The 11,933-nt window shown below is 39.5% G+C and overlaps 1 protein-coding gene across 1 annotated transcript in view; it reads right to left on the bottom strand.

Annotated features, from left to right (window-relative positions):
• Positions 1-382: 382 nt before the first annotated feature.
• The window catches only part of IDS (iduronate 2-sulfatase), a 43,992-nt gene continuing 32,441 nt past the window's right edge, over positions 383-11,933 (bottom strand). Inside the window, exons 5-9 of the mRNA XM_082262516.1 lie at positions 8,386-8,586; positions 6,137-6,307; positions 3,644-3,770; positions 3,390-3,560; positions 383-935 (exon numbers count right to left, since the gene is read on the bottom strand). Coding sequence (XP_082118642.1) covers positions 454-935; positions 3,390-3,560; positions 3,644-3,770; positions 6,137-6,307; positions 8,386-8,586 — 1,152 coding nt within the window. The 3' untranslated portion in view covers positions 383-453. The remainder of the gene's footprint in view (positions 936-3,389; positions 3,561-3,643; positions 3,771-6,136; positions 6,308-8,385; positions 8,587-11,933) is intronic.

An 11,933-nucleotide genomic window follows, 5' to 3' on the forward strand; every position in this document is an offset into this window, starting at 1 on the left:
AAGTCTCACTCGTGCGGTTCCATAGGTGAAGTCTAATCTCAATAATTTAACACACATCTACCAACATTAATGAAAATATCATTAACAGCAGAGTTGGGTATTTCAATGCAGAGATGTCACAAAAGTCACTGAATTTCTGTAAATAAACATAAAGCCCATAAGGCAATTTATTTGCCCAGCATTTACAAACAGCTGAAATTTCTCAACTTACACTTGAACTATAGGACAAGTCGCATCTCGCTATTAAAGTAGATATTTTGAAATGCAAATAAGGTGAAGCAAATGGGACCTGCTTGAGATTTGTGTACTTCCGATGAGTAAAATATCACAACATGCTCTGTGTAACAACAGTACTTTATTAAAAAATACAAATATGAAAATGGAAATAAATAATCAAAACTGTATTTTACAAGAATTGCAGAAAAATAGATTTTACAGATTTTAAAGACACATTCAGTTGAACAAATGTCTGATTTTCAGGTTCTCGAAAAGTTTTGGAAGCAAATTAGAATGAATGTAACTGTTAAACAAGTTATTGTCTTGATTTGGATCTGTTTCAATAAAATATAACTCCTGTGCATGAATGTCTGTAAAATTGGCTTCAAATGTAATTGGATTATATCCAACCCATGCAGTAAATCTATAGTCAGATGTTCTCATGGAATATCCCATAATTGTAATGTCTTTCAGATCAGGCTTATCTGAATTCCACTGTGGAGTATCAGAGGGTCTGGGATAGGAGCTGTAAGCAACTGTTTCATCATTTTTTCTTCTGTCCTGTGAAGTAATCAAGTACGAAAACAAACTTTGTCCTTCAGTGCAAATTTCAATGTCAAATGAAGGAACTGGACACTCTGATAGTGGAGGAAGCTGAGCAAGATCAGCAATGGTTGAAAAGAGTGAAACTAACTCTACAGGATCCTCTTTGACATTTTCTAAAAAAAAAAAAAAAAATAATAATAATAATAATAATAATAATAATAATACAAACATAAAACTTCATTTATATCCAATAAGCACATTTCACTCTTGGGAAGAGTTATAACTGATGTGGAAATATAAGTGAATAGCTATACCCTAACTATAGGTTTACTGTTTTACCTGCAAAAAGTAATAGTAGTTGTAATAATGAGCAGCCATTTTTGTGATACACACACCTCTAAAAGTCAGTGAAATTGTTAATTCCTGATTTACCATTACAGCTTCTTGGGTCAGCTTTACGGCTTCTGAGGTCAGCTATCTGTTCATTGAACAAAAGTGATGATACTGATTTACTGTCCAGCAATGTGGCTGGATATGGAGAGGTGATAAAGGAACTGAATTGCTATTTATCTACATGTTACCTGCCTGGTTAAACAACAAGTGTGTCTTGTAAATAGTTACACGTTTCCTGGGATCAATATCAACTGGTGATACTGCTGTCAAAGAATCTGCATGTTTTCTCTGGGTTTCCTGTAAGTGTTTTGGTCCTTACAGAGCCCAAAACCTTCTTCTAGATTAACTTTTGTCTGACTAAGCCTCTTTTTCTCATCCAGGGATCTGTGGCTCTTCCTGAAGTTGCTACAGGTTCCTTTAGCAGTAAGCAAATCATCTTGATTTCCCATCTACACTACTCACCAATGCAAGTGGACAAGTTTACACTTATAAGCAATGTAAGTGGGCACTTCCACGCCAACCACTAGTATTAAGAAACATCATAATTTTTACAGATTTAGTTACTTTTCTGTTATTTTTATTCATGTACTTTTAAAATTCCTAAAAATATGTTGTGGTGTAGAGTGTGTGTTGGGGGGGGGGGGGGGGATCAGTCCTTTTGGAGGTGAAAAGAGCAGCTGGTCCAGGGTTACCCTCCCTTAAAGAGAAAAAGAGCTGCATGACACACATTGGATATGGGGCATGGTGGTCCGGTGAGTTGCTTATGTTAAAGATGGTGGCACAATGGTGATTTTATTTTCACTGAAGATTTGTTTGTTTTACTGAAATAACACTGAAGACCACAGAACATTGCATGGACAGTTTATTGATGGACACTTGATTTGTTGCATATTGGTTTACCATATTCACTATATTGATTGCATTGTATACACACACACCTACATGCATTGAGGTAAAAAACCTTCAGCTTTTAGAACCACTTTAAGCTTTTTTTTTCTTTAACTCTAAATGCCCCTTCATGTTAGCCCTATATGTCCATGCACACTATAGGCATTTACAGGAGTTTAGAGGCAGGGGCATTTAAATGGAGACCCCCCCCCCGCCAAAGTCACGTTCAGAAGAGGAGCTTTCGACCATAAAGACCTCTGATGCGCCTAAACGCTAGGCACGTTTAGCACTTCAGCATATTTTCATTTCAATGGCCAAAATAAATTAATTTTCTGGCCAATGAAATAAACTCCCAAGCACTTGGCATGCATTTTTAAAGCTCCTTTTCTTCTGCCAGGAGAAAAGCATTTATAAAGGCCCAGTGTGTATTAAGCCTAATAAATGTTTGGGCATTTCCTTGTATAGTTGTGTAAGCTTGTATTACTTAGTTGCGGTTATAGTTGCCCCCAGCCATTCTTTTACTCGCTTTTCCCCAGCCCTGTGAGATACTGACTGTGCAGATTGGTACAGCTGGTTGTAAAGATCTCAGCCAGGCCTGTGCAGGCATTCTGCACTCTCCATGCAATCCTTTGGGAAGGTAATACCCCTTGAGAGCACTAAGTAAAGACTTCTATAGGAGTGAATGGAGAATGCAAATGTTTCGGCCTGGCCAGGTAGATTTTAACAAGTAATGCTGATAAGCTGTACAGCCAATACCACGCTGGACAAGTGAGTATAAGTCTGGTAGTTAGGGGGTATGAGGAAAGAGGGGATGGGGCTACAACATAAGTGCAACTGCACTAAGGGTGCATTTACGCTTTACAGTGTATTTGCCTATTTCCTGTTGTGTAAAAAAATTTTTTTATTTCCTATCACATTACCAAGCACGTACATTTTTTTGCAAGGGCATCTGCTGGGTGATTAGTTCCTACTGATTTAGACATGCCCCTAGAACTACAAGAGCTCTTTTCAGACATACAGTGGGTGGTCAGGTGCTTGGGAGTTAAGGCAGCAGCATTGTTTTGCTGGAAAATAAATTGTTTGCATTTTGAGCTAAGACAGAAAGGGTAGGCAGAGTTCTGCAGTCCACTAGACAGGGCTGACGGTGCTGGTAGGATTTCAGCACAGCAGAAGCACACTCTTGTCAACTCATACAGAAGGATATTTTTGTGTATCAAGAAATAAAACATGAGGAAATTTGCATGTATTGAAGAGAAGTATTGCATTTTTCCCCTAATTTTGTCATGATATAGACTTTAGGCAGATCACATTGCAAAGAAAAAAATGTATAAGGATTATTTTAATACCTGGAATGCTCCTATCTAGTTCATGGCTCAGAGGATCAATGTATGTAAATATGTTCTGCTGTGGCTGGCCTCTGCGAGTCACACCCGGGACATAAAACATTAATGGAACTCGAGTAGCCACATCAAAATTGCTGTACTTTGCCCATTCTCCGTGTTCTCCTAAGGACCACCCTGAAAGTATAGAATAAATTACAAATAAGTTACATAGCAATGAGCAATCAAAGAGAAGCAGCATATATCTGTTCATAAAGTACCATGATCAGAGGCAAACACAATGATGGTGTTATGGGACAAGCCAAGATTTTCCACTGTATTCAACAACTTTCCAACCAGACTGTCCAGGTATGAAACAGAAGCAAAGTAGCTTTGACGGATTAGGCGCTGCAGAAAAAAAAGAGCATAATAATAACTGTACTAAACTAGAATAAAGTTTAATCTTCAAACGCAAAAACAAAAACATAGTGCATGCAACATTTTAATTCCCTAAAGCAAGCTTGCAGGAAAAAGCTGAATATTTGCTTTAAAGGGTTAGTTCACCTTTATAAAAAAAAAAAAAAACCTATACAGGTAAGGTCACCTGTAGATAAAAACAAACTGTGCAGCTTTGACCAAAGTTGAATACTGCCTTAACAATAGGTGCAGGCCATGTACATATCTCCTGAAGCCTGACTGAAAAACTCCCAGAGGTGGCATCGCCCCATCTTGCCTTGTTGATAGGTTATTGCTAGGACACTCCTAGCTGTTACTGCTCACCCCCACCATTACAGGAGTGAGCTCTCCTACCCCCCCCCCCCCCCCACACACACACACACACGTGTGGTCCACTATCATCTCCCACTGCAGAATTGCTGAGCTCAGAACCACTGTGACAGGGTTAAGTGAGTGCATGTGTGGGGGTTTGTTATTTTTAAGTTGATTGATGCATAGTGTAAGGGTTAGCCAAATGGTGCTAAACTTGGTCTGGGGATCAAAGTTTAAAAAAAAAAAAAAAATGTTTAACACAATTTTATTCAGCTGATCAAACCCTTACACTGCTTATGATATATTCTGCAAAATCTAAACTTAAGCTTACAACAGGTTGTTGCAAATTTGGAAATCATTTAAGCTGTAGTAAAAAAAAAAAACTGGGCCACTGCAGGATTATGTCACAACATCGCATCGCCAATGATGGGGCTTTCATCTTCACCCAGTCTTCCTTCTGGGTTTGTGGGACTCGGCCGTTTGAATGGCTAAGCCACAGTGACATCACTCCCATGCATGCACACGGGAGTCACGGCCACAGCAAAGCTTTCTCAATGGATAGCATGCTGTTTGCTCTTATCTGCGCTTATCTGTTCGCAGATGAGAGGCATTCCCAAAAACAATCCCACTGCATATTTCCTGTTATCTCTCACATACAAAAAACCTGATGTATCTAAAATCGCAGTTTTAAGAACTTTCTCACAAATACCAATTTTTATACAAATTTTCCTTGGAAAGTTAAATCCATATTGGTGGTACATCAAACAGAGAAAAAGGGAGAAAATGGGTTTCAGATTTTGGAAGAAGACCCACCCACTCCACATGTGAGAGACTCTAGTCTATAAGATATACAAGCAGTGGGTTACATAGTATAGAAACTGTATGTCAACCCAAAACTTTCTTTTAGTTTTGAAACAGATGGAGAAGGCTTTTATCTATGTGGTTGGTAAAGGGAAACTCCAGTCAAAAATGATATTTTTCCTGTTAATAGTATGTTAAATATCTTTATCTTTGATATTAATTATTTTCTGCCTAGCTGCTTGTGTAGCTTAGAAAGTCTTATCTAATTTAGAGAATCAGCTTCTTCCTGTTCTTCACCAACAATGCTATCTCCCTTTACCTGAATGTGCTAAGCTGTCTTTCACTTCCTGAAAAGGTGGTCAGTCTTTCTTAGAAAGACATGTCTAGACCTGCCCAGCCCTGCCCCCATCCCTCCTATCCTTCACAGAACATGATCTCCTGTCTTCATAGCCTTGTTTAGGCACTGTGTGACAGCACTGATAACTGCAAAATAAAGGGAGAAAAACTGGAATTTTTTTCATTTTGACACATAAGGCTGAACTCAGCTTACATTAACGATTGCGGGGATGAATTTAAGGTATTAGGTTGTACTTCCACTTTAATGCTATTTGGGGCTTTAACAGAAACTTCCCCTCAAGTAAAGGGGAACTCTCCAACAGCAACACAAACAAAAATTAAACCATTTTATTAATAGGTTAGAGGACAGCTAAAACCATTTCAGAATGTTTTCCTATCTTTAATTTTTGCAATCCAGGTTTGAAAAAAAAAAAAAAACTGATTGCCTGGCTGTGCTCATCAACACTGCCCCTCTTTTTTACTTTCCATACCTTTAACCCCCTTCCTGCTGCCTCCTGGCAGCTCTTTAAGTGAGTCCTAACACGAGGTGGGATGGACTTCGCAATGATATAGTTACTTTGATCAGTCAATCGTGCTCGTTCCCCAGTGTAAACAGAGACTGGAAGTTGTCTTTAACAGCTCAGTCACTGTTCTGGGAGTGCGATGTGAGCAGGTTCTTACCACAGAAACCTTGTCCCCCAGGGATACATGTGTGGGCATTAGGATGCACCCTCCCTGCAACTGTTCATATGCATTATATGGTTGGCAAGAGGTTAAGCCTGATATTCTTCGGTTGGTAATAGTAATGCATTGTCGTGTGGCCTGCTAGCTCCATGACTATGACAATGAAGCATCTGCCCAAGGCATACCTGGAAATGTTCTGGAATTGGTCCATATGGAAAACTAATGTTTAATGCTTGAACATCCTCTCGCTCACGAATATCTGCCCATGGATTATAAGCTACCGGAGGGAGATTTCTAGGAATGTCTGGATCGGGTGCCAGGGAAATATTTTCAATTGGATACAGCTTTAAGAACTCCTGTGGGACAGTATACAAAAAGTACAGCAATAAATGAGAATTAAACAGCAGAATTACAAATATTTTTTGCAAATAAGACTGTTCATATGTCCATAATTAAAAAGTGCATTTAACGTTTTGTCTGGGATTCTGCATTAACAACAGTACAAACAACATACACTAAACTATAATTCATGCCACAGAAGCTTTCATTATTTTTACTGAACTATTTACTTCTAATTTCTGAATAGTTGCAATGCATTTTAAAAACAGACTAAATTCACTAAGCTGTAACACATTTTTTTAGCATTCTCCACCAAATGAGAGCTTAAAGCCCAAGACAAAAACAGAAAAAAATCCCTCATGAGCAGCCTAAAAATAAAAAAGCAGGTGCTGTACTCTACAGACTCTCTTACTCAGCTATCATTGTTTAGCGGGTTTAATGATCCTATCATTATAGATGAATGAACTGAGCCATATTATTAAATAAGAACTATTTAATTATTAGACCTATTGAATTATCTTCTTTAACCTACGTCAGTCGCGCGCCTGCTCCTAGGGGGCGAGCGCGCCCTGCCGGCGGCGGACTCCCGCCCCCACTCGGCAGCAGGGAAGCCGATGCATGGGGCAGGCAGCTCCGATTGCCGCCTGACACCCACCATCGCTGATCGTTCTTCTCCCTGGAATGATCACAGAGCCCCCTGTGATACTTCTATATAGGATCACAGGTCTCTATGATCATTTCACAAGCCACGCCCCCCTACAGTTAGAATCACTCCCCTAGGCTCACATTTAACCCATTGATCACCCACAATGTTAACCCCTTCCCTGCCAGTGTCATTATTACAGTAACAGTGCATATTTTTAGCACTGATTACTGTAGTAATGCCACTGGTCCCCCCAAAAGTGTCAAAAATGTCAGTTAAGGGTCCAATCTGTCCGCCGCAATGTTGCAGTCCCGCTAAAAATTGCAGATCGCCGCTATTACTAGTAAAATAAAAATTAAAAAACACAATAAAAATGACATAAATCTTTCCCGTAGTTAGTAGATGCAATAACTTTTGCGCAAACCAATCAAAATATGCTTATTGCTAATTTTTTTTACCAAAAATATGTAGCAGAAAACAAATTGGCCTAAAATGTTAAAAAATTGTGATTTTTACTTTTTTTTTTTTTGAAAAGCAGAAAGTGAAAAATATTGTTTTTTTTTTCAGAATTGTCGCTCTTTTTTTTTGTTTATAGTGCAAAAAATAAAAATCACACAGGTGATCAAATACCACCAAAAGAAAGCTCTATATGCGGGGAAAAAAAGGACATCAATTTTATTTGGGTACAACCGCGCATGACCGCGCAAGTTAAAGTAACGCAGTGCCAAATCACAAAATATGGCCTGGTCATTAGGGAAAAAAATCTTCCAGTCCAGAAGTGGTAAAGCTGGCCATACATTGATCGAAATCCGTCTGGTTCAGCAGGGACAAGCCAAGATTAGATTCATCTTGGGCAGGCTCATTATATCCAAGTTGATCCATAGATCAACTTGGGCACAGTCAGCCTGTCGGATTTTTTACATGCAATTACTGTCGGCGGCTATAGCTGCTAGCAATAATCATTGGGTTTTGCTAGCTGGGAAGGCTCCCTGTGCCCGCCGGCAGAATACAATAGCGCTGGGGGAGGCATTCCTCCATCAACACTGAGTGTGTCGAATCAAGCGATGTTCTTTCCTTCAACCTGTGGCGGAAGGAAAGAAAATCAAATCATCTATGGACTTCTTTGGAGTTACCAAAAGGTATGAATGCAAGGACCTACTCAAATAAACGATTTAATATGTATCAAATTGGAAAGGCCCCTACACTACACATAGTTGTTGGTGGAATTAGGATATTGCATTTTAATTTTGTAACGTGTATGGTTAGCTTCAGTGTCCAAAAACAGAACAGTCAACAGTCAGCAAAGTCTACAACATTTCAAATTCTAACTATAACCTTTAAAAAAGGAAAGAGCAATCCAACAGACAGCATTTCCCTCACACATCTATTTTAAATTTTTTTTTCCATAAGAAATATAAAATTGAATATAAAAGATGTGTCAACACTTCTTACTTTCGGAAATCTGAATGGGATGTGAGGTTTATGGTAGCCCACAGCTAAGAAGAATGAAGAATTTTGCTGCTTTACAAGTTTTAGTAGTCTGATGGCTTCTTCGGTGCTCTGTATATCTGGTAATGTCCCCTCTGGTACATCAGACAAATCCACTGGACATACCAAGTTGGCATGTAGCTCTCCATCTTTCCCCTTGCAGGTCTGTACAAAATATATACAATTAAGTCCCTCTCAAAGACTGAACTATGAATGACTAGCTATATCATTAAAACACATTCTTATAGTGGAAAAATTGAAGATTTGCTTCCATACAAGGAACATCTAGAATTTTTAATTGTGCCTAAAGTAAGCCTTGCAATTTTTACCTTTTGCCTTGAATTCTCACCAAAAGTTTACAGGCAAAACTCTGTGTCTCCCAAGATCCCTGCCTCCACTGTGCAAAATGAGGTATGGCAAGACAGAAATGGGGAAAGATCAGTTGCGGCCTTGAGAAAGTATTCATATCCCTTGAAATTTTCCACATTTTGTCATGTTACAACCAAAAATGTTAATGTATTTTATTAGGATTTTAGGAGATAGACCAACACTAAGTGGCACATAATTGTGAAGTGGAAGGAAAATGATAAATGGTTTTCAAAATTTTTTACAAATAAATATCTGAAAAGTGTGGTGTGCATTTGCATTCAGCCCCCTTTTACTCTAATACCTTTAAATAAAATCTAGTGGAACCAATGGCCTTCAGAAGTCACCTAATTAAAAAACACCTGTGTGTAATTTAATCTCAGTATAAAAACAGCTGTTCTGTGAAGCCCACAAAGGTTTGTTAAAGAACCTTCGTGAACAAACAGCATCATAAAGGCTAAAGCCCTGTACACACGCACAGATTATTGGCCGTAAATTGTTGGCCAACGTCCGATCTGCCGATTGTAGGCTTGTTAGTATGATGTTTCCGACAACCAACTGAGACTTTTCGGCCGGAAAAAATCTGGTGTGCATGCTATAAGATTTTTGTTGGCCAACAACAGAACGGCCGATTGTTCCTCAGTCAGTACAGATTTCGGCAGACAAAAATCAGATGAGCAAGACTGGGCATGCTCAGAGAAGAAAAAACACACAGAAAGTCAACCATCACATGACATCACTTCTGAAGTTAGTTTTTGTTGGCCAACAAAAGTCCAGTGCAAGTCTAGAGCACATTTCAACCAACAAACAACACTGGACAAAAGACGGCTGATCGGTGTACAGGGCTCAAGGAACACACCAGACAGGTCAGGGCTAAAGTTGTGGAGAAGTTTAAAAAAAAATATCGCAAGCTTTAAACATCTCATGGAGCACTGTTCAATCTATCAAATCTATCATCAAAAAATGGAAAGAGTTTGGCACAACTGCAAACTAGAGCTGCATGATTAATCGTTAAAAAAAAAAATAAAAAAAAAATTGCGATCTCGAAACATCCCCCCTCACGATCTTAAAGCGGCATTTTCTTGATTCATACAGAGCAGAGCTGTTCTCTGCACACTCACAGTTGACAAAAAAAAAAGCCTCTGGCAAATGTTTATCAACATTGTTAAGGCTGCTAGATAACTATAAACATGTTTTACAATGTATTATTTTGTATTTTGTTCTTATAGATCAAAGGAATGAACTTCCGTCTGTAAGTGCCGGTTCACACTTCTGCGATGCGGGAATGCTGCGAATATGCAGCGTGTTCCCGCATCGCATCCGCACATCTGGCCATTCACACTGCCATATGCGATACGCAGGGGGTGTCAATTAAGAGTTAACGACACCCCCAGTTGCGATCGCATATCGCAGTGCAATCTGCAAGTACGCACAGAATCCGATCGCACAAGTGTGAACCACTATGCGATCCGATTCTACTGCAGCTCTAAAAAAGCCTCGTGTGTGTTTGGTGCGGATACAGTGCGAATTCAGCCATACAAAGTGTATGGCTGAACTTGCATCCGCACATCAGATTGCATGTAATTAGGAGCAGTGCGCTCCGAATTACATTCGATCTCCGAAAACGCGGAAGTGGGAACCGGCACTAAGCCCCGGTTCACATTTGTGCGATGCGGGAACGCTGCGAATATGCAGCGTGATCCCGCATCGCATATGCACCCCTGGCAGTTCACACTGCCATATGACGGGGGGTGTCAATTAAAAGTTAACAACACCCCCAGTTGCAATCGCATATCGCAGTGCGATCTGCAAGTTCGCACAGAATCGGATTGCACTAGTGTGAACCACTATGCGATCCGATTCTGCTGTAGATAAAAAAAGGGTCAGGTGCGTGTTTAGTGCGGATGCGGTGCGAATTCAGCCATACAAAGTGTATGGCTGAAATTTGCACCGCACATGAGATCGCATGCAATTTAGGAGCACTGCGCTCCGTATTACATGCGATCTCCGTGATCGCACTAATGTGAACCAGGGCTAAAGGAGGGCAGTTTAACCTCTTAAAGACTATGCCTATTTCTGACACTTGTTGCTTACAAGTTAAAATCTGTATTTTTTGCTATAAAATTACAAGAACCCCCAATTATCATATAGTTTTTTTTTTTAGCAGAGACCCTAGAGAATAAAATGGCGATCGTTGCAATCTTTTATGTCACAGTCTATTTGCACGAAAGTCTTTCAAACGCAGTTTTTTAGGAAAAAACACACTTTAATGAATTTAAAAAAATAGAAACAGTTAGCCCAATTTTTTTTGTATAATGTAAAAGATGATGTTACGCCCAGAATCATGAGAGAATTGTGATCTATATTCTAAAGCAAAAAAATTGTGATTCTCATTTTATCCAGAATCGTGCAGCTCTCCTGCAAACCTACCAAGACATGGTCGTCCACCTAAACTGATAGGCCGGGCAAGGAGAGCATTAATCAGAGAAGCAGTCAAGAGGCCCATGGTAACTCTGGAAGAGCTGCAGAGATCCACAGCTCACACGTTTTAGATATTTTTTAAAAAGTTTGAAAACCATTTATCATTTTCCTTACACTTCACAATTATGTGACACTTGGTGTTGGTCTATCATATAAAATCCCAAGAAAATACATTTACGTTTTTGGTTATACGATGATAAAATGTGGCAAATGTCAAGGGGTTTGAATACTTTCTCAAGACACTGTATGGCAAAAGAGCCAGAGAGCACTATGGGTTAGCAACAGAGATAGCATAGCAAAAGCAGGGTGCCTTGAGGCAGGACTTGCCCCACTGAAACATTCTGAGCTATCACATATGGCCAGAGTCACTGGGATGACTGGTGCACCTAAACTTCAAATCACCTATTGAGTTCTATAAACAATAGCGGGGAATTTACTAAAACTGTAGTGTGCAAAATCTAGTGCAGTTCTGCATAGCAACCAATCAGCTTCCAGGTTTTATTGTCAAAGCTTGATTGAACAAGTTTATGTTAGAAGCTGATTGGCTACCATGCACAGCTGCACCAGAGTCTGAGTGCTCCACTTTAACAAATCTCCCCCAGGTTTTCTTAATATGTGAAAACAAAGAACATACATGGAAACAAAGTTAAACACCGACCAGCTAC

This window comes from Pelophylax lessonae, assembly GCF_965119305.1.
Source record: "Pelophylax lessonae genome assembly, chromosome: 7".
Classification (NCBI taxonomy): Eukaryota; Metazoa; Chordata; class Amphibia; order Anura; family Ranidae; genus Pelophylax; species Pelophylax lessonae.